The sequence below is a fragment of the Clupea harengus genome, chromosome 8 (assembly GCF_900700415.2).
Source record: "Clupea harengus chromosome 8, Ch_v2.0.2, whole genome shotgun sequence".
NCBI lineage: Eukaryota > Metazoa > Chordata > Actinopteri > Clupeiformes > Clupeidae > Clupea > Clupea harengus.
Genome location: NC_045159.1, coordinates 3,137,090 through 3,162,004, shown reverse-complemented (window position 1 = coordinate 3,162,004; position 24,915 = coordinate 3,137,090). Strand labels below are relative to the sequence as shown.

Here is a 24,915-nt window from a genome sequence, read left to right as displayed (position 1 = left end):
TTTTTTCGTATTTGTTTGCCTGCTTATCTGTCTTACTCTGTCAGGCTTCAGACTGGCTGGTCTGTGCACACATACCAAACAGAGCGGCAGAGGAAGAGTCAGAGTCTTCAGAAGCAAGAACTGGACATCATTCTGAGTGTGATCCGCAGAGCTGAACAACTTGATCAGGTGGAGCAGCACAGGATCGGGTATGACAGGTCCTAAAGCACTCCACGCACATTGTGTCGGCCATTTGTTCCATGCCGTGAAAACCGCTGAAGCCTGGCTGGATTAACGTACACTTCTCCCTCGGGTACCGTTGAAAAAAGAATTTGTCCATTTACAGCAACAAAAGATGAAGGGAAAGTGGTGGTAAAGTCGTACTTGAAACTGGTTATAGTATGAATTGGTGAGGAGGAGCATGGTCAAAATAGTGTTTTTAACCAAGTTATCCATTTTCCATAGGCTAACCAAAAATTCAACTGCTTCTTTCGTCCTATAGCCTTTGCTCTCTCACGGCACCTCAAATGTGACATCAAACACAACATTAGGCTCATGAAACATAAATATAATTCGAAACCATTAATCATTATGATCCAAGGCCATACCTCAAAACCTTAATCTAAAAAAAAACTTTAGTATGTTGACTAAAAATGGCTTCAACATTCCACCCCCTAATTTTTATATATGAAATAACTACCATAATTATACATCAATAGCCTTAAGTTAATAATTCCTTCGTCATCATACATCAACCAAGGTATAAGCACAAAACATCCAAGCATTGTACATCATCATCAATCACTACATGACCAAGGATAAGATGGTTTGTATGAAAGCCCATGATAGGTGGCCATTTAAATAGGGAGTTGAGAAAGATCAAAAAGATTCTGTCAAAGTCCACAATACCAAAAACTTTTCCCACCAATAAGTCCATTAGAGAATACATTATTATTATACGTCTACTGTACATCATTTCATTTACATACAGCATGCATTCATGTGTGCTTCAAGATCAACTTCCATTTCAATATTCAGTAATGTCAAACATTCAACCTCAAGGTACGTACACATCGACTAAGGCTTGTCAAACGTACTCTGGTTCAATCAAAAGCACTCTGCCAGCCTTAGTATGGCGACCACTTGCCAAAGACACAACTGCATCGGAATCAGCCGATTCTTTGATGTGATTCTGAGGCTTTCTTTGATTCTCCTGAGTTTGTATGTGCAAGATTGTTGGATGACACTCATTACAAGACATGCACTTCTGACCACTTCTGCTCATGTGTCGTCTCTCTAAGCACCCAAAGCACATTCATTTAGCTTTCAAGAATTATTCTTATAGTTATCTCCAAGTTATTCGGTTTGGTTTGAAGTATTTCACATATTTCCAGGATTTTTGTTGCAGAATATGCAGGGCTTTGTGAATGCACTTAAACTACTGATTGCAGCTGGGGTTTGTTTGTTATTAAGTGATTGCAACTTTGTTTGCTCAGACATTGACACTGGTGAAAGAGCCGTAGCAAACGTGCTCCCCCTGCTATTCGATTCTGAGTAAGCTTTGTCTTGGCTTTTTGATCCTGAGGTTTTATTCCATGGACTTCGAATGTCCTTAAAGATTGGATCCAGCATTGTTCAAGATATGTAGAGTAAATCTCTACATATGGCACTCTGTGTTTGTCATAAATGTTGTTTTTCGCAAAGCTTGAATGGTTGCTTTGACACAACGATCTTTAAATTGGAGGGTGTTTCGAGACATGTAGGGTGATTCATGATATAATCCACCTCCCGCATCTATTAAAAAAAATTGCATAAAATATGAGATCAGATGCTTCCTATGCTTTGATAGCAGGTCACCTCAAGGCTTTATCCATAAAAGCAGATATAATTTTTTCCAAAATGCCATTCAAGTTGGTCCTTATTGTCCTTATATCCTCTATCCGAAGGCATATGAAAACAACTGCGCGCAAGATTCCTTGGTTCTCCAGATGTGTATTGTTCCAAGTAGTATAACCTTTGTTGCAAACTGTCAGTTTGGTTTCAATGGTTTGCTCAAAAGATTTAATAATCTGAACTGAAGTAGATCACCATGAAAGACCAGCAGTTCTATAATTGTATTTATCTTTTTCATGACATCAGCAAGAGAATCATTAGTGTCCAAAAAAGGGATGTGTTTTGGAGTTTCCTTTTCGATTGCTCTTTGAAAAGGCCATTTGGTTTGAATTGAGAAAAAGCTTTGCGTCTCTGATTTAACTGGAGATGGTGTGGCTTTGGGCTTATCTGAATTGAGTCTCTGATTTAACCGGAGATGGTGTGGCTTTAGGTTTATTTGAGCTGTTTTGGTCAGAGTGTATTCTTTGCTTTGTTTGAACCTTTTTTCTTTACATATACATATCCGGTGGACGTTCTAGACGAAGTTGTGAGATAACTCATAACTCAAACTGGGACTCTGTAAGGACTAGCTTTAGCTTCACTTTCTGCTATTTTAGTCTGCAGTTCAAGATTTTCTTTCTTTACTTTTATTCGCACTTCTTCCATGTTTAACTCAATGTTGCTCGTCCAGTGATCCTGATTGCACAACCAGTATAGCATGTTGTACTCAAGCTTCGGACAGAGTGCTAAGACACTTTGCTGCCCCAACTGAGGGCCTTAATTGGAGTCTTTTTTGCGGCTTTTGAAACGCAGTTTTTAGTCATTCAAACACCATATTACTCACAGTTCACCATGGAGGGTCCTCTTTTCCAGTACTCTCCAAACTCCAAAATCCGCCAACTATTTTGATTTTTACGTGCCGATCATTTGTCCCATGCCGTGAAAAACTGCGTCTTACATCGTACAGCCTTCCCTCTCACGTCGCCTCAAATGTGGCGTCAAACACAACATTAGGAACATGAAACATAAATATAATTAAAAACCATTGATCATGATCATCCAAGGCCATACCTCAAAACCTAAAACTCAATTCAGTATGTTAAATGAAAATGGCTATAACACATCATCTCATCATCTCAGCAAAATCAGTCAGCTTTACTGTCCTCAAGCTGGCAGATTAGTTAACCATTTTAAATAGTAGACACAGCCATTCATTTTGACATAGTTTTGCACTGGGAAGGCAGCTGAAATTTGAGCTGGTGGAATGACTGAGTGAGGTGTTGACTGCTGGGTTGTGTCTTACAGACGTCTAGTGGAGCGGCTGGAGAACATGTGCCGAAGCGCGGTGGGGAACGGCCTATCCCAGTGCCTGCTGTGCGGGGAAGTGCTGGGGCTGCTGGGGGCTCCATCCGTGCTGTGCCAGGATTGCTCTAAGGTACGGGGCCACTCTGTGCCAGGATTGCTCTAAGCTACGGGGCCACTCTGTGCCAAGATTGCTCTAAGCTACGGGGCCACTCCACCTGCCAGCCTGCTTAGGGGGCGCCACACCTCAAACCCTCATCTGATATTATGAGACAAGTGCACCGGTGTCACAAAAACCATCACGGCCACGCAGTTAATTAAAATCACATTTTAGGTCAGGGCTGCTTGTTTCTCTGGCTATGTGCTGGGCAGTACATCTCGCTCAGCCAATTAATCCCTTGAGGGACATCTGAAGTACTACAGTAACTCAATCTGAAGGAGGATTTTGGGCCCCTGTTGTTTGCCTGCTATTCGAGGTTCGTGGAATACTACAAACACAAACCGTTTTTATGGTCTCTGATCTCTGGTATACAGTAAGTCAACAATGTCAGATCATCAAGGACCTTTAAAGTTCACTAAATAATTAAAGAAAACTTAGCTATGCCCTTTGGTTGTCACTAGTTGGTTTCCTCTTTGTTTATTTGAGCGCTTATTCACTGACTTTAGTAAAAGTAACTGTATGACTAAAGATGAATAACATTGAAAAATTACATTACATCCACCAGAGGGCAGTATGCACCCACTTACCAAGAAATGTCCGCAGCGCTCATGCCCTAGTCAGACATCCAGGTGTTGATTTCTCCTAGATGGTTTGGCCACTGACCTGCCTCAGTTCCAGGGGTCAGTGAGTCCAGAGGGTCTCGGTGAATCACGACTCCTCCTTGAAGCGCCACATGGGTCGAGAGAGATGTGAGAGACGCCCAGTGCTCGGGGCGTGAGAGGACCGGGCAGTGGGCAGACATAGTGCCAGCCTAGGCAGCTGGACATGTGTTGTGGTAGCCATAGGGCTCAGCAGGTGGCAGGGAGGAGGAAGCATCTGTTTTACACTGTAGAGTTGTGAGGGTGTTGTTACTTAGCACTTTGTTTTGCTTCGCGTACATACGTGTCAAACTAAAGTTCTCACAGCAACTGTTAAGAACACTGAACTGAAGTTATTATATGTAAGGAAGTTAAAGGAAAACTGTGGGATCTTTTTAACCTGGGCCCTATTTTTAGATCTTTATGGGTCAAAAATTATACTAATTATACTCAAAATCGGTTTAGTATTGAGTTAGTGCGCTAAAACCAGCAACTGCAAAAGGGCTACATGGAATCCTAAGAGGCAAGCATCTGTATTAAAATAAAGCACTTTTTTTGCCAATAACAGACTCATAAATGTTATTGAAAGCATTTATAAGTAACATGGAAAGGATCCCTACAGAGATACACCTGCGTCTGTTTACCTCAATAACTATAAAGAAAGTGGCTTACCTTTCTCTAGTTCTGGTCTCTGACGTAGCACCTCATTCAGTGCCTGTAGTCGATTATCACGGTCGGGGGCTGTTTTCTAATGTTTACAAAAAGAGAATTTATCGACTACAGGCACTAAATGATTCGCGACGTCAGAACCCGGAAAACACTGATGGGGGGAAAAGCAGTCTTTTTCTACAGTTTCTTTACAGTTATTGAGGTAAACAGCAGGTGTATCTCTGTAGGGATCCTTTCCATGTTGTCAGACACTTATAATAACATTCATGATTCATGATGGTTTACTTAGACGCAGGTGCTTGCCTCATAGGATTCTGTTGTATAGCCGTTTTGTGGTTGCTGGTTTTAGCGCTCTAACTCATTACTGGACCGATTTCGATCATTAAGTGTCCCTAGTAAAAGTTTGGACCCAAAAAGATCTAAAAAGAGGATCCAGGTTTAAAAATCCTGAACGTTCTCATTGAAGTTTTATGGAATGATCCATATTCTATCTAGGATTTAATACGTTTGTATTATAGCATTACAGACTTCCAAAACAATGCAACATAACCAGGATTCACTAGCGTTTGGAAGGACCTGTCCATATAGCAGTAATTAAAGTTAAAGTGAACCTTCAGCCCATTTTAAGGCAGCTCTTAATGTTTAATATAGCACTAAGTGAGAATTTTTCCCATGTGGTAGTGAAAAATGGGTGGCATTGAAGAGTTCGTAAAGTGCTCTAAAAATACAAAGCTCCTTCAGCTAGGATGTAATTATGAGCACTTCTCCCTGGCTTTTGTTTTCCCTTTCATGAGGCTTGATTAATGGATCCCTCCTTTGTATTTATTATAATGCCATATTCAGCGTTGCGTTCAAATTGATTCTTGAAGTTGAATCCCCGGAATCCAATATAGTATTTCCAGTCTTAATTAAATTTCTTTTTAGAAGTGAGTATTGTTTCTCTCAGTCATCGGCTTTGCTAAATGGGACATCATGTGTTCTTTTCCTCAGGTTTATAGATTAATACGGGAAGTTGCGCTGTGAAAAACAATTCAATTGAACAATTCAAAGCACTGGCATTCTAATAGCACACTTAGAGGAAGAGATAGTGCAAGAAAATGAATGTAATTTTCTTTATGCAGTGCCATCATAACATTTCTGCTCAAATTCAAACAGCTTGTGGGTTATTTGCTTTGGTGACATTTTTGTAAATCTGCCATTAACATGCATGATACCAGGGAGATTTGACTTTTGGAGGTGATGGTGATGAAGAAAGCTCTTGAAGCAGTTTGCAAAATGTTCAAATCAGTTGTCCCGTGTATCATAGGTTCACATTGAGGCGTTTGAATGAGCATCACTCCGTTAAATGTGCATGTATGTAACCACTTTCGTCCTTGTTTGTGTTTCACAGAAAGTGTGCACTAAGTGTGGCGTGGAGACCGTGTCCAGTCAGAGGAGACTCCAGTGGCTGTGCAAAATCTGCAGTGAACGACGAGAGGTACCTTGCTATGGTCATTTAACGCGTATTCCTTGTGCAGTTGGACAAACAAGTTTCAGAACTACAGTGTTGTGAGAAATGACTAATGGGACCAGTAATCAGATTGGTTACTGTGTGGGACGAATTTCCTTGGGAACAAACAGAAGATTTGTGGCTGTGGTACAGGATTAACTACTAAGGTCACTAAGGTCACTCCCTTACTCCATTATCGATAGTCCTCACCCAGTCTCCGTGGTTACAACCCCATGTCCTCCCAATAAGAATCAACTGAGTATTGATGTTTTTTGTTGTTGTTGTTGTTGTTTATCTGATGGGAGATGCCGATTGTAACACTTAAAGATAAGTTTAGCAGATGGAGCTCCAGGCCAGCTGTGTGCCACACGTTGTCGTTAGAGGCAAACATGGCCAGGTGCTGGTGTCCCTCATTATGAATGCATTTGGCCTGTGTTGACACTGCAGAAAGGAATCCTGTGTTCTCATGACACTGAAGACACGGGCAGTGTACAGTGCTGGCGGGCAAAATTACAATAATGAATTATTCACATTACTTTTGTCTGCCAGGATTCAGTGGACGCTTGCAGTTGAAATTGGTTGTGTTAAAAAAGAAATGTTTAATTTTGAATGCCCCAACGGTGTGTTGCATGCTTTGCATAAAGAAGGTCTCATCTTGGTCCCTGTTGCTGTGAGCCAGCCTGAGAGGACAGAGCCAGGCTGTGAGAAATGGCGAATGACAGGGCACCTTATCATATTCCCTCAGATAATAGAGGCGCTCTGTCAGAAAGGCTGTTTCCTGCTGGATTTTGGGCACAGGGTGATGCTTCCCAGCGCTCTCTCTCACTTATTTTCTCTCCCTCGGTCTCTCTCTTTCTCTCTCTCTCTCTCTCTCTCTCTCTCTGTCTGTGAAAGCCAGAGTGAAAGATTTGGTTTTGTCAAGTTCTGTCAGGGTTATCCTCCAGAATAAATCATGCCTTTTACTGATATGGAGTGGTCGCTGTGTTTACATGTCAGGAGTTGTCTTTGGACATTTCTTCAAAGCTCGAAGGAGAGGTCTGGGGTTCATGGTTTGTTTTCTAACACTATAGGATGAGGAAATTGTTTTGTTTTCACACTGAACATAAAATATATTCATTCAGTTTTCCATCTGGCGAAAGAGGATGACTTTTTACCCAAGGCGCATTGTGCCCCAAACTTGCCACTGTCTAGTCTTGAAAAGGTCAAGAAAGGATCTGTGAAGATCAATGAAATACGTGTTGTGAGTTTGATGCGCTTCTTGTCCATCCAGGGTGTTGTGGGTCACACCAGGTTATTAGATCAGTATTGGTCTGTCGAATTTTACATGGAAATGTGCAGTTTGCATTACAACACTGCTTTATTTAAATGTATATTTATGTAATACAATAAGGAATATTCATGAATTAAAATTACAAAAATCTGATACCCTGGGTTTTTAAGTATTGGACACCAGGAATCCATATTCACTTAAAACGTTCTGAAAACCATTGAAACCATCTGTCATAAATAATGATATCTCCCCTTATTATCAGTCCAGTTTAAGCATTGACACTGGACACACTAACACACTGACACGCTAATGACCAGCCTCGGTTGCAGGTTATCACTTTGACTTCCGGATGTTTCTGCCATCCCTGTCACTGTGTCTATCTCCCCATCTGCTGTAATGCTTTCATTAAAGAAACCGAATGAAGATCCATATGACAGCACTGAGGAATATCTAATTGGACTGATGCTATCAGAACATCCTGTGCAATGAGTGCTGGGGGGAACAGAACCGGGGTGTCTTTTCATGATCTCCGTGTAAAATCCCTGCTCGAGTACATGCTTAAACGATGGCTGTGGCTCCCATTACAAGTAATGCCTACCTGTTGTGGCAGATGCTTGTATGCATGGAGTTCCCATTAAAGCTGATGTAAGCAGTACCTCTCTGGAGTAGGTAAGCGAGCTGGCTTTATATTCTGATAGCCATCGCGGAAATTGATGCTCTCGGAAGAAAAACGTCTCTGGGGCTCCCCTGGGCACTGTAATCAGCCACTCAACTTTTTGTCTTGCTGTAGCAACCAATCCGGAAATGTCATGAGAGATGGGTCAGCCCTGCCTGCCAGTTATTTTATATGTGCGCTGCATATTGAAGAGGGGAGATTGACTGGTATGGGGGCTAGTGTGATTGACTAGTGTGATTGACTAGTTTCTAAAGTTGCATAGAAATGGCGATATCGCTTGTAGAATCAATAAGCCATCGGTTCCGTTTACCAGCTCCATCTTGGTCAACATGACAAACTTCTATGAATGAGAGAATCATTTATCCATCCACATTTATCTATCCACAGTACTCAATGACTCCCTAGGACATACTGCATTGGCTTAATCTCATCCTGCATACCATGCGAGTGGTATTGATCTATAGATCTTTATGTCTTTACATCTTTTCAGTGTCTCACGTTGTGATATAACAGTGTTATGTATTATGTAGAAAAGTAGAAGAAAGAAACTTCCATTCTTGACTTTTAAGATCTAGAGAAAGGATCAGCTCATTGGAGGTCAATACTGTCTCTCTGTGAAGAATAAAAGAAACGTTTTTGGGGTTAAAGGGTAAAAAAGTCATGAATGAGAGAATGTCATGTCTGTAAGCAAAGCAAGCTCTGTTCATGAAGACAAACATTTTGGTCCTGCAATATTCAACCACACGTTACAATAGTCTGCCTGTCAATCATTTGCTGTAGTCATGGCAGCAGGTATGTAGAGTACTAAGGACAGGGAAACTGTGGGGAAGAGAGGGAGTGTTTGGTTGCTGGGTTTCAAAATGGCTAACTTGTGGGGAAAACGCTGGAAAATCCTGTGAGCTGCAGTAAGTCATGGCCACAGCCTGGCTCTCATGCGGATTTAGTTGACACTTTCCAATATGGTTGCATAGAGGCTAGGATACTGAATGAAAGAGGAGTTTTGATTAATCAGTGTTTCAGTTAATCAATTTTTTCCCACTTCTGCTTAATTGCATGATACTCTGTTCTTGTCACCATGCCAGTAAATTAAGGATTTGAAAAAGTACCTCATTAGGTAAATGTCTGGTTTGATATTTTGAGCTCAGAATTTGCTCCACATTATCTAATAATTCTTGCTATTGATTTCGGCATAGTGGACCTGTCTCTGTTCCACAATTACTGAGGCTCTGAGCCGAGCAGCTGTCTCTGGATGTCTTATCTCTGTTCTGTGAGGCTTACAGACAGAGTCCAGGGAGTCTCTCCATTATGTGCCCACCCATTTGGCTTGTGTGGCCATGCAGCCAATGCTAACAAAGTGTCTTCTATCAGATGGCCCCATGCACCCTCGCAGGACATCCTGCTTTTATCACTGCCATTCAGGGTTGATCAGCCACACGGCCCTCAATTCAGACCTCCCTCACGCAGCTCTCTCTCTCTCTCTCTCTCTCTCTCTCTGTGTGCCTTGCCAAGTCTGGAAGGTTGGCTGTACATTTACAATGAGTCAGTCCAGCAGATATGTTTCCTGTGTCTTCAGGGTGGGGGAATATTAATGTTTTTGAAGGGGCAACCAAAGTTAAAGGAGGGATTAAATCAACATTTACTTTGTGGGTTTCTCCATGCTATACTATTGATTTGTAGCCTTCAGACTTTTTAGTGTCAGCATATCTTACTTTGGCGAGCATTTGGTCAGTTTCAGTAGATGGTTTCTAAAATGGATCATAGAATTTTGTATTCACACAGCAGGACACTGTACCTTTTTTATTTTCAACACTTCAAACCGTTAGTGACTCTGAAGTGACTTCTCAAAGCTGAAAAGTTAGAAGATATTTCTGTAGCACCATTTCTACTCTTTATTCTCAGCTCAGGAGATAAAGGATCCAGATCTTTCCGTTCCTTTCCTTACCTATGTGTTGTAGAGCTTGCTACAGTCAATATTTTTATCCTACAGAGAAAAACACCCTTCATCATGCCATACTTACCTAGCAGAAAATAATAAGCGGAGACTGTATTTAAACTGAAACACTGAAGGGCATCAGAATTCTGGCCATGAAGTGGGCATGTGATGGCTTTTGGGTGCAGTAAAGGCTTATCACTCTTTCACAGTAGGCTCAGGACATTAAATCTATTGTGAAAAGCATCTGCTATGCTTCCTTGGAGAGTGCCTTTGATGTAGCTAATTAAAAAGAGCAAAATTCCATGATTTTCAAGTATAGTAACCGGCTATTTTTCTCTCCAAATCAGCTGTTCTTGTTAGAAATGTAATGTGTCTCATTCATTGTGGCCTGTCTTCAGTTGCATCTGGCATGTGAATCGATCCACACAGTGTGGCTCAATTTTTTAGAAGCGTAGCCTTTCGAGAACAAATGAATGAAAGCTTCATTAAAACGAGCCAAGAATTACACTCGTCATAACTTGGCGTGAGAGGAATGCAGCTGAGATCGGTGTGATGCAGAGCTATTGACGTGACCAGCCAGGCTGTCCTTCTGGTGAGCGGCTCTGTTTCAGGCAGAGTTATTGCACTGCAGAGTGGCGCCGCATTCATGCAGATTTAGTCGCACTCTGTGTAAAGGATGGGACTGATCTGAAATCTGTCCAGGGGTAAATCTATACGACAATGTCTCCAAAGGGGAAATGGACCTCGGGTTCAATCTCTCACATCGATCGTTCGTGCCAGTCGATTCATCTTTAGTTTTATTGCAGTGTGAATGGGACAAGCAAATAATGCAGGACTTGCTGTTTTAGATGTTTCTATTTCCTCCCTTTTTTCTGAAATGTTTCATCCACTGACAATGAATCAATATGTTTCAAGCAATATGTGTTTAATCATTATGTGAATCTCAGTCGTCTTAATTCTCTCTTCTTGGGTTTTATTAGTGTGACTGTGTCAGCATGAGTCAGCAGGCAAGTTTTCTTTTCTTTTCTTGGTTTGTTCTATTCTCTACTGCATCTCTAAGCAGTGAGATGCTTCTTTGTTTTTTGACTTGTTCCGGGACTTGATTTCCCCTAGATTATCTGCCCTGTTTTGTCCATGAAATATCTTTTGTTTTTCCGGATCTTCTGTGCTTTTGGAATTTTCCTTACCTTCTGGTTCCATCTGGATCTTCTGTGTTTTTGGAAATAAAGACACTTTAAGGCCTTTTCCCACTAAAATCCCACTAAACTAGGCCTTTTCCCACTAAAATCTGCACTTGGGTCCTACATTTTCTCAGCATGATACACACTGGTTTAACAATCCAGCGGCCTGGGTTCAATCCCTGACTCAATCTGCCCTGTGCCTTGTTTGATGATTACCTCTCACCTAACAGGTAGGGGCGCTGTGTTAGTATTCGTGTAATTGCAGCCACAGTATACTGCGTCACAATCACACTTCTCTAATTTATTATGTGATCCCACAAGTGGAACTACTACTATCTAAGCAGGAACTGAATGAGTTAAAGTTAAAATGTTTGTAACCACCACTAGAAGATTTGCGTGTTGTATAAGCAAACGTTTTTTAGCGTAACATATTTGCTAGTGGTGTTATGACAAATGATAATATGCCACACATGAACGGCAGAACCGGTAGGCAAACAAATTTGAATCTATTGGTAGGCGCACTATGTCACACACTGTTTCCTTTTGTCATAGCATGAAAGTCAGCGCTCACACCCAGACTTCTCAACCTGGACTGTTTGTATTCACCGCAATTGGGTGCTATCAGGCAACCCCAGAGCTTGGTCACAGTTAACTAATTGCCACATCCTACATTTCTTTAGTATCTGGTTGATTGCTTCAGCCATCCCCACACAAGTATGTGCAAATGTATATATGAATGCAACATATTAATGTTTGGTCTTGAATTGAGCAGTCTGATCGTAGTTGCATTGCATCCTGAAGTAGGCTACCTGCCATAGCTGTATAATTTGACTAGCCCCTTATAACCTATGCCTGAGCATCCCCAGATGAGTAGGGCTGGTGGGGGGGAGAATGCCATCATAGGGCATCAGGGGCAGAATGTGGGCTGAAGGGATTAGCTGGTGGTAAACACATAGCAGTGTGTCTTGAGGCACAGTGTGTCTTGGGGGGGCCCTCTGTTTCCCTGCTCTCCTAGTTGATCATTCTCTCTGTTTGTCTCTCCTTCACGGTTTCTCTCTCTCATTCATCTCATGTTTGGTTATTCATCTCAGGTTATGCTATTTTTATCCCGTGCATTCAGGTTTATTTGGTTATTTAAGTGTATTTGGCATCCAACTAATTAGCATCCAACCAGTCGTGTCACTTGCTATTAATTGCAGCTGTACTTATTCATTTGGGTTTTCAGTTTAACTGATACTTGTAAACTTTAAGCTTACCGTTTATGGTATTAATAAACCATTCATTCATTAACCACTCATACAACTCCTTGTGTGCCATGCCATTCAATTAATTAAGATATAACTATTGGCTTACATGCTGTTTGGTAGAGGTAGGGATGCTGATGGCCTGCCAATTTTGAAATGCGTTCAGCGGTCCGTGATGCCACATATTCATAAACAATGAACAAACCTTGTGTTTCTGTGTGCAACAGGTAGTGTTACATGGCCAGTCATGAGTATTTTTCTTAGTTTACTGTGTGTGGTAATGTGAGCTCTTAGGCTATTTACTGTAGTCCAAACATTGCCCTGGTTGTAACTTCTCATCAGATGAAAGTGTGAGGATGGCAAGGAAGAACGTTGCCTTTTTGAACTTGATGTTATGATGAATAGTAGTTGGAGCCTGTACTGGCTGTACAACTGTATTACCCATGGGGCAGAGGTCAATGGCAAAGGTGGATGAGGATGTAGTGTTACGCTCTGTCCGTGATTGCATTTAGCAGCTGCGTGTCTTCTCAACGTTTTTTACCTGCCTACTCGCTGCAATCAGAATCAGAATCATCTTTATTTACATTTCCACATACAAGGAATTTTTCCTGGGTTTAATTGCTCTCAATGTACTTAAACTGAAAAATATGCATGCAACAGTTTAGGATAATAAATAAATATAATATATAATATAATAATACAAATATAATAATCTGTCAACTGTTCACTAGAGTGACGGCAAGGGGGAAAAAACTGTTCCTGTGTCTGGTGGTTTTTGTGTACATAGTTCTGTAGCGCCTGCCAGAGGGCAGGAGCTGGAACAGATTATGTCCAGGGTGTGAGGGGTCTGCAATGATTTTCCCTGCCCGTTTCCTGGCTCTGGATGTGTACAGGTCCTGGATGGTGGGCAGGTCGGCACCAATAATCCTTTCTGCAGACCTGACTGTCCGTTGTAATCTGTTCCTATGCTCTGCATTTCAACTATTTGGACTGTTATCTTATCGTATGACCTATGAACTTTTGTTATGATCTGAACTACCCTGACCCTAACAAACGTTTATCTCTATATTATCATTATAACAAATCACATGCTATGGATATGCATTTCTACCTTCGGGCCAATAGCCCTGCAGTATTGCCCTAAATCACCCAGCCTGCCCATTTGACAAGTGAGTGGGAAGTTCAACTTGATAAACCTAACAAATCATTTTGCGTAGTTTTCAAGCAGTAATTTACAAATCATCATTACAGGAGCTCTGACAGAGCGTTTCAGACAAAGGGTGAATAGAGATGTACAGTATGAGAGAAATAGTGTGTTTTTGGAAAATTTGAAGCATGTAAATCTATTCTAGTAGACCCCAAAAATTTAATTTATGAACATTGAAAATGAGCATATTAGGTCCTCTATAAACCATGTTATTAATACCTATAAGTCTATATTTCAGCTAATTAAAAATGATAAGGTACGTTAATGTCTACGAGAACAATGTTAATGTCTACGTTAATGTCGATGATATTGTGGTCTCATGCCCGCACTCGTCCCCCGTTAAAATAAACCCCATTAGATCCGTAACAGGATTTCAGAAACCATCAGACTCCTTCTCAAAGACGTGGGTTTCTTGGGTTTGGATAAATCTGCTACATCTAATAAAATATTCAGAACAGTGAGACCTGTCTGCACCTTCATCTATACTTATTGCTCCAGCAGAGTCAATCACATTGACATTGAAGTCATCATCGACATTCTTTACTCTCAATTAGTTGGGGTCAATTAGTTGGGGTCCTCTCAATGTACTGTTTTGGTCTATTTATTTTTGGCCCCCAAAAATTGTTCCATTTGCCAAGCAACGAATACTGTCACTCCACAGCCAAGTTCAGTCAGAAAGGCTATTTGTACACTCACCTGTCTTCACATTTCATGTTAAATTGTACATTCTCCCTACTCCATTTGCTCCCTTTCCTCACTCAAAAAACTGTCAAATGTAATGTTTTAAAATCTCTGCCTGCCACTCTGCTCTTTTGCTTTGAAAGACTGGAGTGGTGGTGACAGTACAATTCAACAGTTAAAGTCAAACACGGAGTGATTACTAGCGGTGAAGAGTCGAGTGAGGTTGTTCCAGGATATCCTCAATCATGGAATGCCTCTTGTCCAATCAGAAATTAATAAATAGTCCGACCGGATCTAACTGTTGTATAAAATTATAATAAATCAGCGTTAGGGCTGGATAATTTGTCATTTGCTAGGCAAGTGTTTAGTGATCCTCTTCTGCTATTGTCACACTTTTTATTTTCTTGCAGAAATGCATCTCTAGTTGTGATATGCTAAAGAAGGAAAAGATCAATTGGTGTTATTATCATAAAAAAGGCTTTCACCCCAGTCTTGGTCCCTGCTGTATCCCATAAATGCATTTTAATGGACTCGAGGCAACCTCTGCTGCATTCAGACTCCACATTCAACGATCATTCACCACTTCCTATTCTTTTCATTCTCTGCTTTTCATTTGGTTGCATCCTGTAGCAAAGTGACTGTTAGGCTTTATTATGTGATGCAGCTCCACTAGATTTATTAATTCTGCTTTGCCCATAACAGCAGAGTAGCAGACATTGAAACAGATATATTTGGGTTTGATTAAAGTTATGCTTTATTGAAGTGTGATTTACTTTTTTTCAACTTTTAACAACTCATCTTGTGAAAAGGGAATTACTACTACCATTGATGATGCTGAATGTTACTGTGCTTTGCTGTAATGATGTGGGAGGGTAGAATTAATGCTGTAATTACCCCTGTGTGCTTCACATGGGAGTCATGTGGCCCTCTATTTCTCTGCCTTGAAAACTAAATTACTGAAATGAAAGAATCATTTTGAGTGAATTCCTGGTAGACTTGGTAAAATAACAGAGCTCACTGAAAATGGGAAGACCTGACACTACTGGATGTAAAGGGGTGCTGCGAAAGGCCACCTCACTCTTACATCGACAAGCCTCTTCCCAAGACCTCTTGGAAATAGCGCTAGTTCATGTACTAGCTGATCAATCTTCACCTATTATCCTCCTGCAATTATCTTTTGTCTAGCCCTCAGTGGCCCTTAGCCTCAGCCCGAGCTTTACGTTTGTCCAGACACCTTTTTCTAGAACAGAGGCTGCTAATGGAGTCCTTCCTGCTTGCTCTCTGAGTGCGTAGAGCACAATGCTGGATCTGGTGGCCTGTGGTGGTGCATGCCATCCACAAAACTCATTTCACGAAACACTGGCTCTGCCATGCAAATTAGGGGATGTTATCATTGTGCTAATTAAAATGCCGAGAGGAAATTGTGGGCTGTGATTTGCCTTTCAGTGAGCACCTCCCAGATCTGTTAAGAAGTGAAAGGGAAATAGACACTTAGCTTCAGATGACAGAGTGAAGGAAGGCTGTGTGAATTCACAATTGTAATGAGTCTCTCCACCACTGATGTATTGACAATGTTATAGTTGACATTATCAAGGGTTTGAGCAATGGCAATTGTTTACATGAAGATAATAGCCCCTGATGAATGAGGGGCAAAACATTGTACAGAGTTAACGAGTTTACAGAGATCACTTGTGGCATTGGAAGGCAGACCTATCTTGGTAAGCTCTGTCTTGATTGAACAGGATATTTATGTCAATATTGTTTATTGCCACATGAAATGGTCCTCCAAACACCCAACAGGGTTGTTATAGTCATTGAAATCTAAGACTTACACTAAAACTAGCAGTGAAAAAATAATTTTGTGAACTGACATAAAGATAAAAATGTCAGTTTCCAAAAATGTAATATCAGCTCCGTTTTCCTTCCCCCCCTTGATTTGCACTGTGGTTGCTATACCTCTTTGCCCTGTTCTGTTTGACTTCATGAGAGACTAATAAAAAGGACCTAGAATGAATGAATGAAATAAATCATATTTGATGTCATTCTTTCTTGCTGCCTTTTTCAGCTTCTAGAAATCAAGGCTTTCCTCATAATACCTGAAAAACTAAAACTGAATCAAAACTAAAAGTAGGCAATTCCTCAAAATGAAGATAAAACTACTTATGCACTCGTAAAAATAACTAAAACTAAAATCAAAATCCAAACTGAAAGGCTAAATAAAAATACAAACAAATACAAATTTCAAAACTATAATAACTCTTTCCAACACACACACACACACACTCAAACACTTTGTTGAGAGCATTTCCTTGTTTACACCTAAAGGTCAAGGCGTTGACAGTGAAGCTTTTACAGAACAGTACATCACACAGTCATGGCACCATATCAAATGTTAATGAAAATGTCTGACCATCCTGCAAAGTTGCAGACATTGCCCCATTCATTTAAAGATGGTACAAGCAATAATCTCATTTTTACAAACTTCCGCTAGCATTAGCCAGCGTAAGATTCCAGTCACAGCTTTAACAACATGAGACATTTTTGACACAGAGCAACGAAAAGTCATCCACTCAGGTTCCTGATGATTCACGGTCTCAAAATAACTGTGGACATAGAAGACTGTTTGAGCATGATGATAACAAACACATATATCCACACACATATCTTGTTATTGTGTTTGAGATGTGTCTTACCAAAGCTATGTATTATGCAGTGACTATGCAGCTGAGTGCCACTCGCATGTTGACAGTAGCATTGAGGAGAGAGAGAGAGAGAGAGAACAACATGACCTAATGGCATGTGTGTTCCTCTGCTAAAAACCTCAAACAGGACCAAGGACATGAATCTGAGCAGAAGGCTGAAGAATGAGTCTAAGAGAGGCTTGTTTGGGGAAGACGTCTGGTTTTGGATGAGCATGAGGACCAAGTGGTGTTTTTTTACCTGTGTGCTGTAATATGTGGGCCATGGTGCTGTGCCGAGCAGATCTACATGAGCCTGCAGCAACACTAAGGCACATTTGTAGACTGCAGTAACTCAGCTCCTGCATGTCAGCTGGGCATCATCAGTCATCACCAGACTTGGACGGGGTGATTAATTACATAGCATCTTCAGCGTCAGCTTGGATGACAAAAAAATCTCTTATCTTTGGACAGGCGTGTTGGGGCGTAAGAGTGGTGCTCCTAGATGGGATGAGAAGGAATCTTATGATATTTTGATGGGACTACCAGGATCTTCAGATCAAAGAAGCATATGTTTTCCCTACATCAATGATTGTAAATCATATAAGGAAATTTGATGGTTGAACTTGTCTGTTGCTTATGTGGTTTAAAGCAGGTCAGTCTTTGGTAAAAAAAACTTTTAGGCAACACAGGTGTGAGACTGTAGCTTTATTCATGGCACCAGAAGGGTCAAGAAACAAATCCAAAGTTCTGTGGGGCAAGGCCCCTTCTTATTACAAACTAAACTCATGTCAGATGTGACATATAGTCCCATTATTTCAGTGAAAGACACGTGGTTAATAGACATTTGACCAAACTAGTTTTGGCTGGTTTCTATCAAGACTAGGACAGAGTGATGACTCAAGGGTAGGGTTGTCACAATACCAAAATTATGACTTCGATACTATACCTGCCAAAATATCACGATACCCGATACTTACGATACTATACCACAAATACGATACAATACTACAAATACGATACGATACCACAAATACGATAAGATACTGGTGTATTTATCTATGCTAGTAATGAATAAAACATCTGTAAGGTTCTCTTTTTACCAGCTTGTTCCTGCCCAGCTTTTTGAACACTTTACAAATGGCATTCATTCATTCAAGTATTAGCCCACAGCAAATAATTAATGAAAATTACATGGTGACAGCATAGCATTGATTATACATGGCTATGTAGACCTTTAGTCTGTATCTTGACTATATGACTACATAGTTATTTCCATAAGTATGAATAATAATATAATAATAATATAATGTGTGTTTGAGGTGGGAAAAAACCTAAAGCTATGTGGGTTGGGTACATTAAAGATACACATAATTAAAGGGCAATTTCTCCCCTTTATTGAAAAACATGCCACCACATACCTTTGCACCAATACACACCATGCCATTACACTATGGCGAACAATGAGGCAGCCTGTCTGTCTGGTAGAATTTTGAATTCTGAATATTCACACAACTTGCAACTATTGCACTTGTTTATGCACTTATTACAACTGAACTATTTACACACTTTACAAACTATTTACACACGAACAGAAACAATAACTCAAAAAATTGTGTTGCACTTGCTTGATGTTTGACTGTTGGGAAAGTTGTTGACTTGCTAGTTTGTCATAAACTAAGTAAGCACATTTTGACAGGTTTCACTAAGTTTAGCCGCTAGCAAGACATTTCGTTAGCAATGTTAGCAAGCTTGTTATAACACGCTTGGACATTGATGCTAGTATTAAGTGATCTCGCGTCGGCCTCTTTGTAATGTTATTGTGATAGCCTATGGTGGCTAGCTTGACAACTGTGTTAGGAAACCTAGCCAACATAGCTATCACAATAACATTACAAAGAAGCCGGCGCGAGAGCACTTAATACTAGCATCAGAGAGAAAAGAAAAAAAATCTTAATACTAGCATCAATGTCCAAGCGTGTTATAACAAGCTATAACTTGCTAACATCGCTAACGAGATGTCTTGCTAGCGGCTAAACTTCGCCAAACCTGTTGAAATCGGCTTACTTTGTTTATGACAAACTAGCAAGTCAACAACTTTCATTACACAGTCAAACATCAAGCAAGTACAAGACAAAGCAGATGTCCTCTTTTACCCGGACATGTCCTCTTTTCGAGACCTAAATGTGTCTGGGTAAAAGAGGACGTCTGGTCAACCTAGAAGGCTACTCGTGTTAGGCTGTATATGGGTGAGCTTGGGGGTGTTCATGGTTATAATCACATTTACTTTGAACTCTCTGAAAAGTTCGGGGTGTCTGTATGATAGGTGCTTAGCCATATTCGACGTGTTTTCTCCCTTTGCCTGATTGGATTTGAAGCAGGTTTTACAGACGGGTCTGTGTATGTCAATGGGTTTTCCTTCGGTGTCTGCTTCGTACCCGAAGTATTTCCAGATCTCACTTCTGGCATATTTTCTTTCTACAAGCCGAGGACGGTCGGCGACAGCTCCTGTACATGAGGCCATGTCTCCCCTGAGATCACTTGCTGTGAGTGAGTTGCCTGTTGCATGTGTGAGAGATGGGCAGCCCTGCCCTTGCAGTCAATGCGTGCAGGCAGCCTGTCAGGGAGCGGAACAGTGAGTGCTCTCTGATTGCGTGCTTTTTTAACGAAGTATCGGTACTAAACATATGCAAAATCGTATCGCTTTTAACGTAATGGTACCGCGGTACCTTTCTAGTACCGGTACACCGTGCAACATTACTCAAGGGGGATTTCACAATTAACTATATACATCCTACTGTCTTCTTATGGTAAGGTATGTTACATTGTCACTTATGTCTGCCTAAGGGAGGTCCCCATGGTCCTGCTAATATGTTCCTCATGTTCCTCATTGGAATAAGGAATTGGTGTATGCACCAAAATGCATGTTGCAGTCATAAGACCTCAGGAAAGAGTATATCTTTTAAACTTACACACAGTAAAAATATTTTTTTATCTCAACTAACCACTCATAAGGTGTAAAACACAAAAAATAACCTACAAGCCCTCAGTAAAACCTTGTATGACCCTCTGTATAGAGTGAAATAGGAACTACTGTTGTGCAGGGCCAGGGCTAATACTGTGGACATTTTGGAGTTTTTCCACTCTTGGGGAAAACCTCAATTATCACACATGGGAACCCACAAGAAGGGCATTACAAGGCACCATCTTCCATGACTTACTTTCCACTTGTAGGTTAAGGGTTCTTGGTGCACCCCAGACCGGACAAGCTGGAGCATATCCAATACGTTCTGGCATCAGTGAGAAGAAGAGTATCGCCTCACTGCAGGGCCTGCCTAAGTGGACGACCAATATTCCACCGGAAGGCCACGGAAGGATAATTAAACCCAGCAGAGAGCAGAGGGTTGCTCACTCAGCCTTCATCAGTAGCAGTGATGTGAGAGTCTGAACACAAGGTCAATGTTAAGGATCCAACTGAATTCTACAAGCTTTGTCCCTTGGCATTCAGCCAGGTTAGCTGGAGGTCCTGGTGTGTTTCTGTTCACGTTGTTTGTCGTCAATCCTTAGCTCAAGGTTTCTGACATGCCTACGTGAATATCACCGGAGCTGGATTGTGAGGTGGTGCTTGGTGGAGTAATGAACATGTCCTTCTTGCAAAGGTTGAGTGGAGTACAGCGAAGTATCTGGTTGTAATAGTATACTGTGGCAATGAACAATGAACATGAGGAAAAGATAAAGAGAGGACAGTGAGATTTGCCATACAGGCTAAGAATTTCATGGGTAGAATTTGACAAATTGATCAGGCCTTATGTAGCAAAGCATTTCTTCTTCTATTCTCAAAAACTTGCCATGTATTAGTCAATCGGTTGCTTTGTTAGGAGTGTTTTTCTTATGCAAATTTCACAGACACTTTTTCCCATATACTGAAGGTATTCATTTGTTTGCAAGTCCCTTGACATTACCGCCCTGCACTGCTCCCTGTGGCTACTAGAATTAAATGTAAACTTCTCACTCTCACCTATAGGATAGCCAATGGATCAGCACCAGCCTATTTCCCCTTCCATACACTTCGCTCCTTCAGTGAGTTTCTTTTGTATGTGCCTTACTTTCTCTCAGCAGCAAAAGCTCACAGTCAAGACTCTTTTCGTTCGTGGTACCACGGAGATGGAATGACCTAACTAGTGCTGTCTGTTCCAGCAGCTGCCTTGGTAAACTCACCTTTTTAAACAGCGTTTGACTAATTAGTTAATTTGTTTGAGGAAAACTTGACTTCAACTAAAGATGCATTTCCACAAGAAGTGTGAACAGCAGCAGAGGATCGCTTACCCTTGCCTGGCAAAGGACCCATTATATAGCCCTTACACTGATTATTATAGTTATGTCATCTGGAACACCTGGCCATACAGCACACAGAAGGCTTTATGAGTAATAAAACGAGTTGACAGTCTCAAATGATTGTGTACAATACGCTACATGACTTACCCAGATCAAAGCAAATTAAGTTCAAGATCTAAAGTGTTAAAAGACTTGCGTGTTACAAAAATCTATCGATCCTCCCTGCTCTATGCTTACATTATTTTGAAATCCTCAAAGTCACTGAGCCTGCTGGTACAATACATGTAAATGAAGGTATGGAGAAATAGTCTCCTTGTTGAAAAATCAGAACATTTTATTGGATGTAGCAGATTTATCCAATAATACACTGAGTGACTAAAGAAACCCATGTCTTTGAGAATGAGTATGATGGTTTATGGTGTATGCTGAGTATACTTGGTTGTTTTGTGTTTGACGTTAATTTTCCTCCAAGAAGTACGTATCAAAAGCAAAGTTTAACCGTTTTTGAAAATGATCTATCTCTGAGGGAGTACAAAACTTCACAATATTTCTTATATTAAAACTTTAAACTTTATTTATTTTCTACAGTTTATTTATAGTTAATGAGGTAAACAGACGCAGGTGTATCTCTATAGGGATCCTTTCCATGTTGTCAAAACTAGTGGTTTACTTTGACGCAGATGCTGGCCTTCTATGATTCCATTGTATAGCGGTTTTGCAGTTGCTGGTTTTAGCGCTCTAACTTAATACTGGACCGAATTCGATCGTTAAGTGTGCCTAGTAAAATCTCCAGCCTTTGGCTTCAACTTAATTGTGCGAAGCAGGCTTTTGCTTTGAGTGCCCACTCCAGCACCACACGGTAGGCAGATCGATTACAGGCACTGAATAATGCTATGATTATTATTATTGTTGTTGTTATTATCATTATCAGTAGTAGTTGTTGTAGTAGTAGTAGTAGTAGTAGTAGTAGTAGTAGTATTATAATAGTACTAATTGATGGTTTTACTTTCAAATTATGCTTAGTATATTTTTATAAATTGAATTATGCTTATTGCTTAATTTTCTTGTTTTTACAGTTTTTTACCTAATTTTTTTGTAAGTCTGCTAAAGACCTTATCGATAACTCTCGATAATTCTTATTAGAATGTGGGATGTTATCATTTTCAATTTGTTTATTGGGTGGCTTTTGACAGGCTTGTTGTCAGGTTGTCGGGATTCTGAGTGATCATCTCTGGTCCTTACCTTCCGTTTCACTTTTTTGGTTGAGCGAGTGGCAGAGGTGCTCTGTCAGCCTCGACGACAATGATCATGTCCGCCTTGGAAATATGATCATTTAGTTGTACGACAAACATGATGACAATGTTATTTGTTTCCCTCGACCTTCTCAGTCACCAGATTTGAGGCATTTACTGGAAGTCCGAGGGTGCCTCGACCAGAGTTTAACACTCCCATAAACTAGACATGACATGATTGAGTGGCCTTCCGTGGGGGATATGTTCCTCAGCGCTGACAGAATGCAAGTTGCTGGTGGAGGGAAAGGTCCCCTCAGTTTGTATTCCCTCCATGGCCTGCTGTTTCATGTCTTTAAATGTGCATGAATAATTACAGTGCATAGGAAATGTTTTGGCAAAGAGGATTCCTACGCTTGACTGTTCAATATCTGTGTCCCTAAGCATTTAAAAAAGAATCGCTTTCCTGTGTCAGAACATGTGAATATATAGTCTGATTTAGAGAAGGGATTTTGGCTAATGTCAGGAGAATGTTTGATTTAATAATGGACATTGTGCTGTAGAATTGCAAAATACGTGGGTCAAGATCTGCACCTATGTCGTGATTATTGGGGGTTTTCTGAATATTGGAATTCCACAGTGTGTTCCATTTCCCAGGTTGTTTATGCGCTTTTCCCCCCGGCATTGAGATTTCCTGTGCAGCACCATGTGTGTCCTATTGAAACACACCAGTAATCCATCTGAATCTAGTCTCTGGCTATATGATTCATTTATTAGCATGAGCTATTTACACGGTATGTGGTTTTACACATTAAGTGGTTATGTCTCTGTCCAGGTGGAGAGGTAGCATTCTTGACAAGGTCTCTGAATAATCACTTAAAGAACAAAGGGATGACAAATTCAATTCACTGGTAGCCCATTTTTGTATCAGATCTTCTGCGCGCGTGCGTGCGTGCGTGCGTGCGTGCGTGCGTGCGTGTGTGTGTGTGTGTGTGTGTGTGTGTGTGTTTGGGCGGGGTCGTGGTGTTAAACATGCTGCTCATTTCCTACTCTTCTAATGTCCTTCAGGTGACACTCCAATGAGTCCCCCAGTCCCCCTGTGATAATCATTTATAGTCCACACTTGTGAAAAGCAGTGTCAGCAGTGACAGCTCCCAAACTCCAAAAGGCAGGACATGAATAATACTGAGCCCACTGCATGACAGCTTTCCACACGTCCAAGTTCCTCGTGATAAATAAATGCATGGAAAGCTGCCCTTGCGGTCTTCAGCACCTGATTTTTTTTTTTAATAATAAAGAAAGTTAAAGCAACAGTATGCAGAAAAAAATCACCACTTTTTGAAATATGTTTTTACAGCCATTTAGTTTTGTCTTCAAATTAATTTTGATGGTATATGGTCAGTTTAAAAAAGCTCTGTGTAAGCTCTCTCTCTTTCTCCACAGTGTATTACAAATTAAATTACTGCTACCTCAGTTTGGCCCAGTTTCTTTCTAGTCTGGGAAGCCTTTACGTTTCCACACCATTATACCCCATCCTGTATGGTAATTCCATAATGGGAATCCAAATGGTTCTGCACTGGAATGGCATTATCATTTTTAAAAGGGCACAGTGACTGAGATAGTAATGTGCGAGTGATATTCAGTGAGCGGCTCTGTCAGGTAAGGGTTATCCCATCCCTTCATCTTATATTGCATCTTCATTTAAGGTCTCGGCAAGAGTGAGTGAGTGGGCGGGAGGGCGGGGGGTGTCATGATCAATATTCAGTGGGGCATATTGTAGCGTTCTGTGTGTCATCAGTTCAGTGGGCTAGGTCCTGACATCTTCTATTATGGAGACTGAGTAGCAGAGAGAAATGTATATGTTTCTGATTTAAGCATGGGTGTTCTGTGGGTCCTCTGTCGAGTTCCATATGAGTCATTAATGTGGATGGCATAGTTGTCAGACTGCTCAGTTTGGATCTGTCTGTATATCTGTAGGTATCCTGTCATGATTCATTAAGCTAAGACATTGAACGATGTTGTTGTTGTTGATGTCTGGTAATCTGAGGTGAGGTTTATAGAAGAGCAATATTTGTAATGTTGTATGTAAACCAGTATAATATATGAAAGAAGCAAGAAGACTAAACAGTGGCACTGTTGTTATTCCTTTCTGATTGTGAAAACAGCATGATGTAGCATTGGTCATTTTGGTCTGCTTTTTGGTCTGCTTTTAATCAAGATTTTTATCAGCCGTTATATTTATGGTCTGTCCATTTATGCCTGACACATAACAAATATAAATGTAATTGACTAATGACTAAGCATAATTAGAACAATTTTTCAATAGTCAATCACTTTATATAAATTAAACTTTTTAAATAATGCAATATTGT

The 24,915-nt window shown here is 40.7% G+C and overlaps 1 protein-coding gene across 3 annotated transcripts in view; it reads left to right on the top strand.

The window, feature by feature from the left end:
• The window catches only part of doc2b (double C2-like domains, beta), a 150,076-nt gene that overhangs the window by 6,452 nt on the left and 118,709 nt on the right, over nucleotides 1-24,915 (top strand). For all 3 annotated transcript variants that reach the window (XM_012821957.3, XM_031571520.2, XM_031571521.2), the window contains exons 3-5: nucleotides 45-188; nucleotides 3,157-3,286; nucleotides 6,011-6,097. In XM_012821957.3, the coding sequence (XP_012677411.2) occupies nucleotides 45-188; nucleotides 3,157-3,286; nucleotides 6,011-6,097 (361 nt within the window). The remainder of the gene's footprint in view (nucleotides 1-44; nucleotides 189-3,156; nucleotides 3,287-6,010; nucleotides 6,098-24,915) is intronic.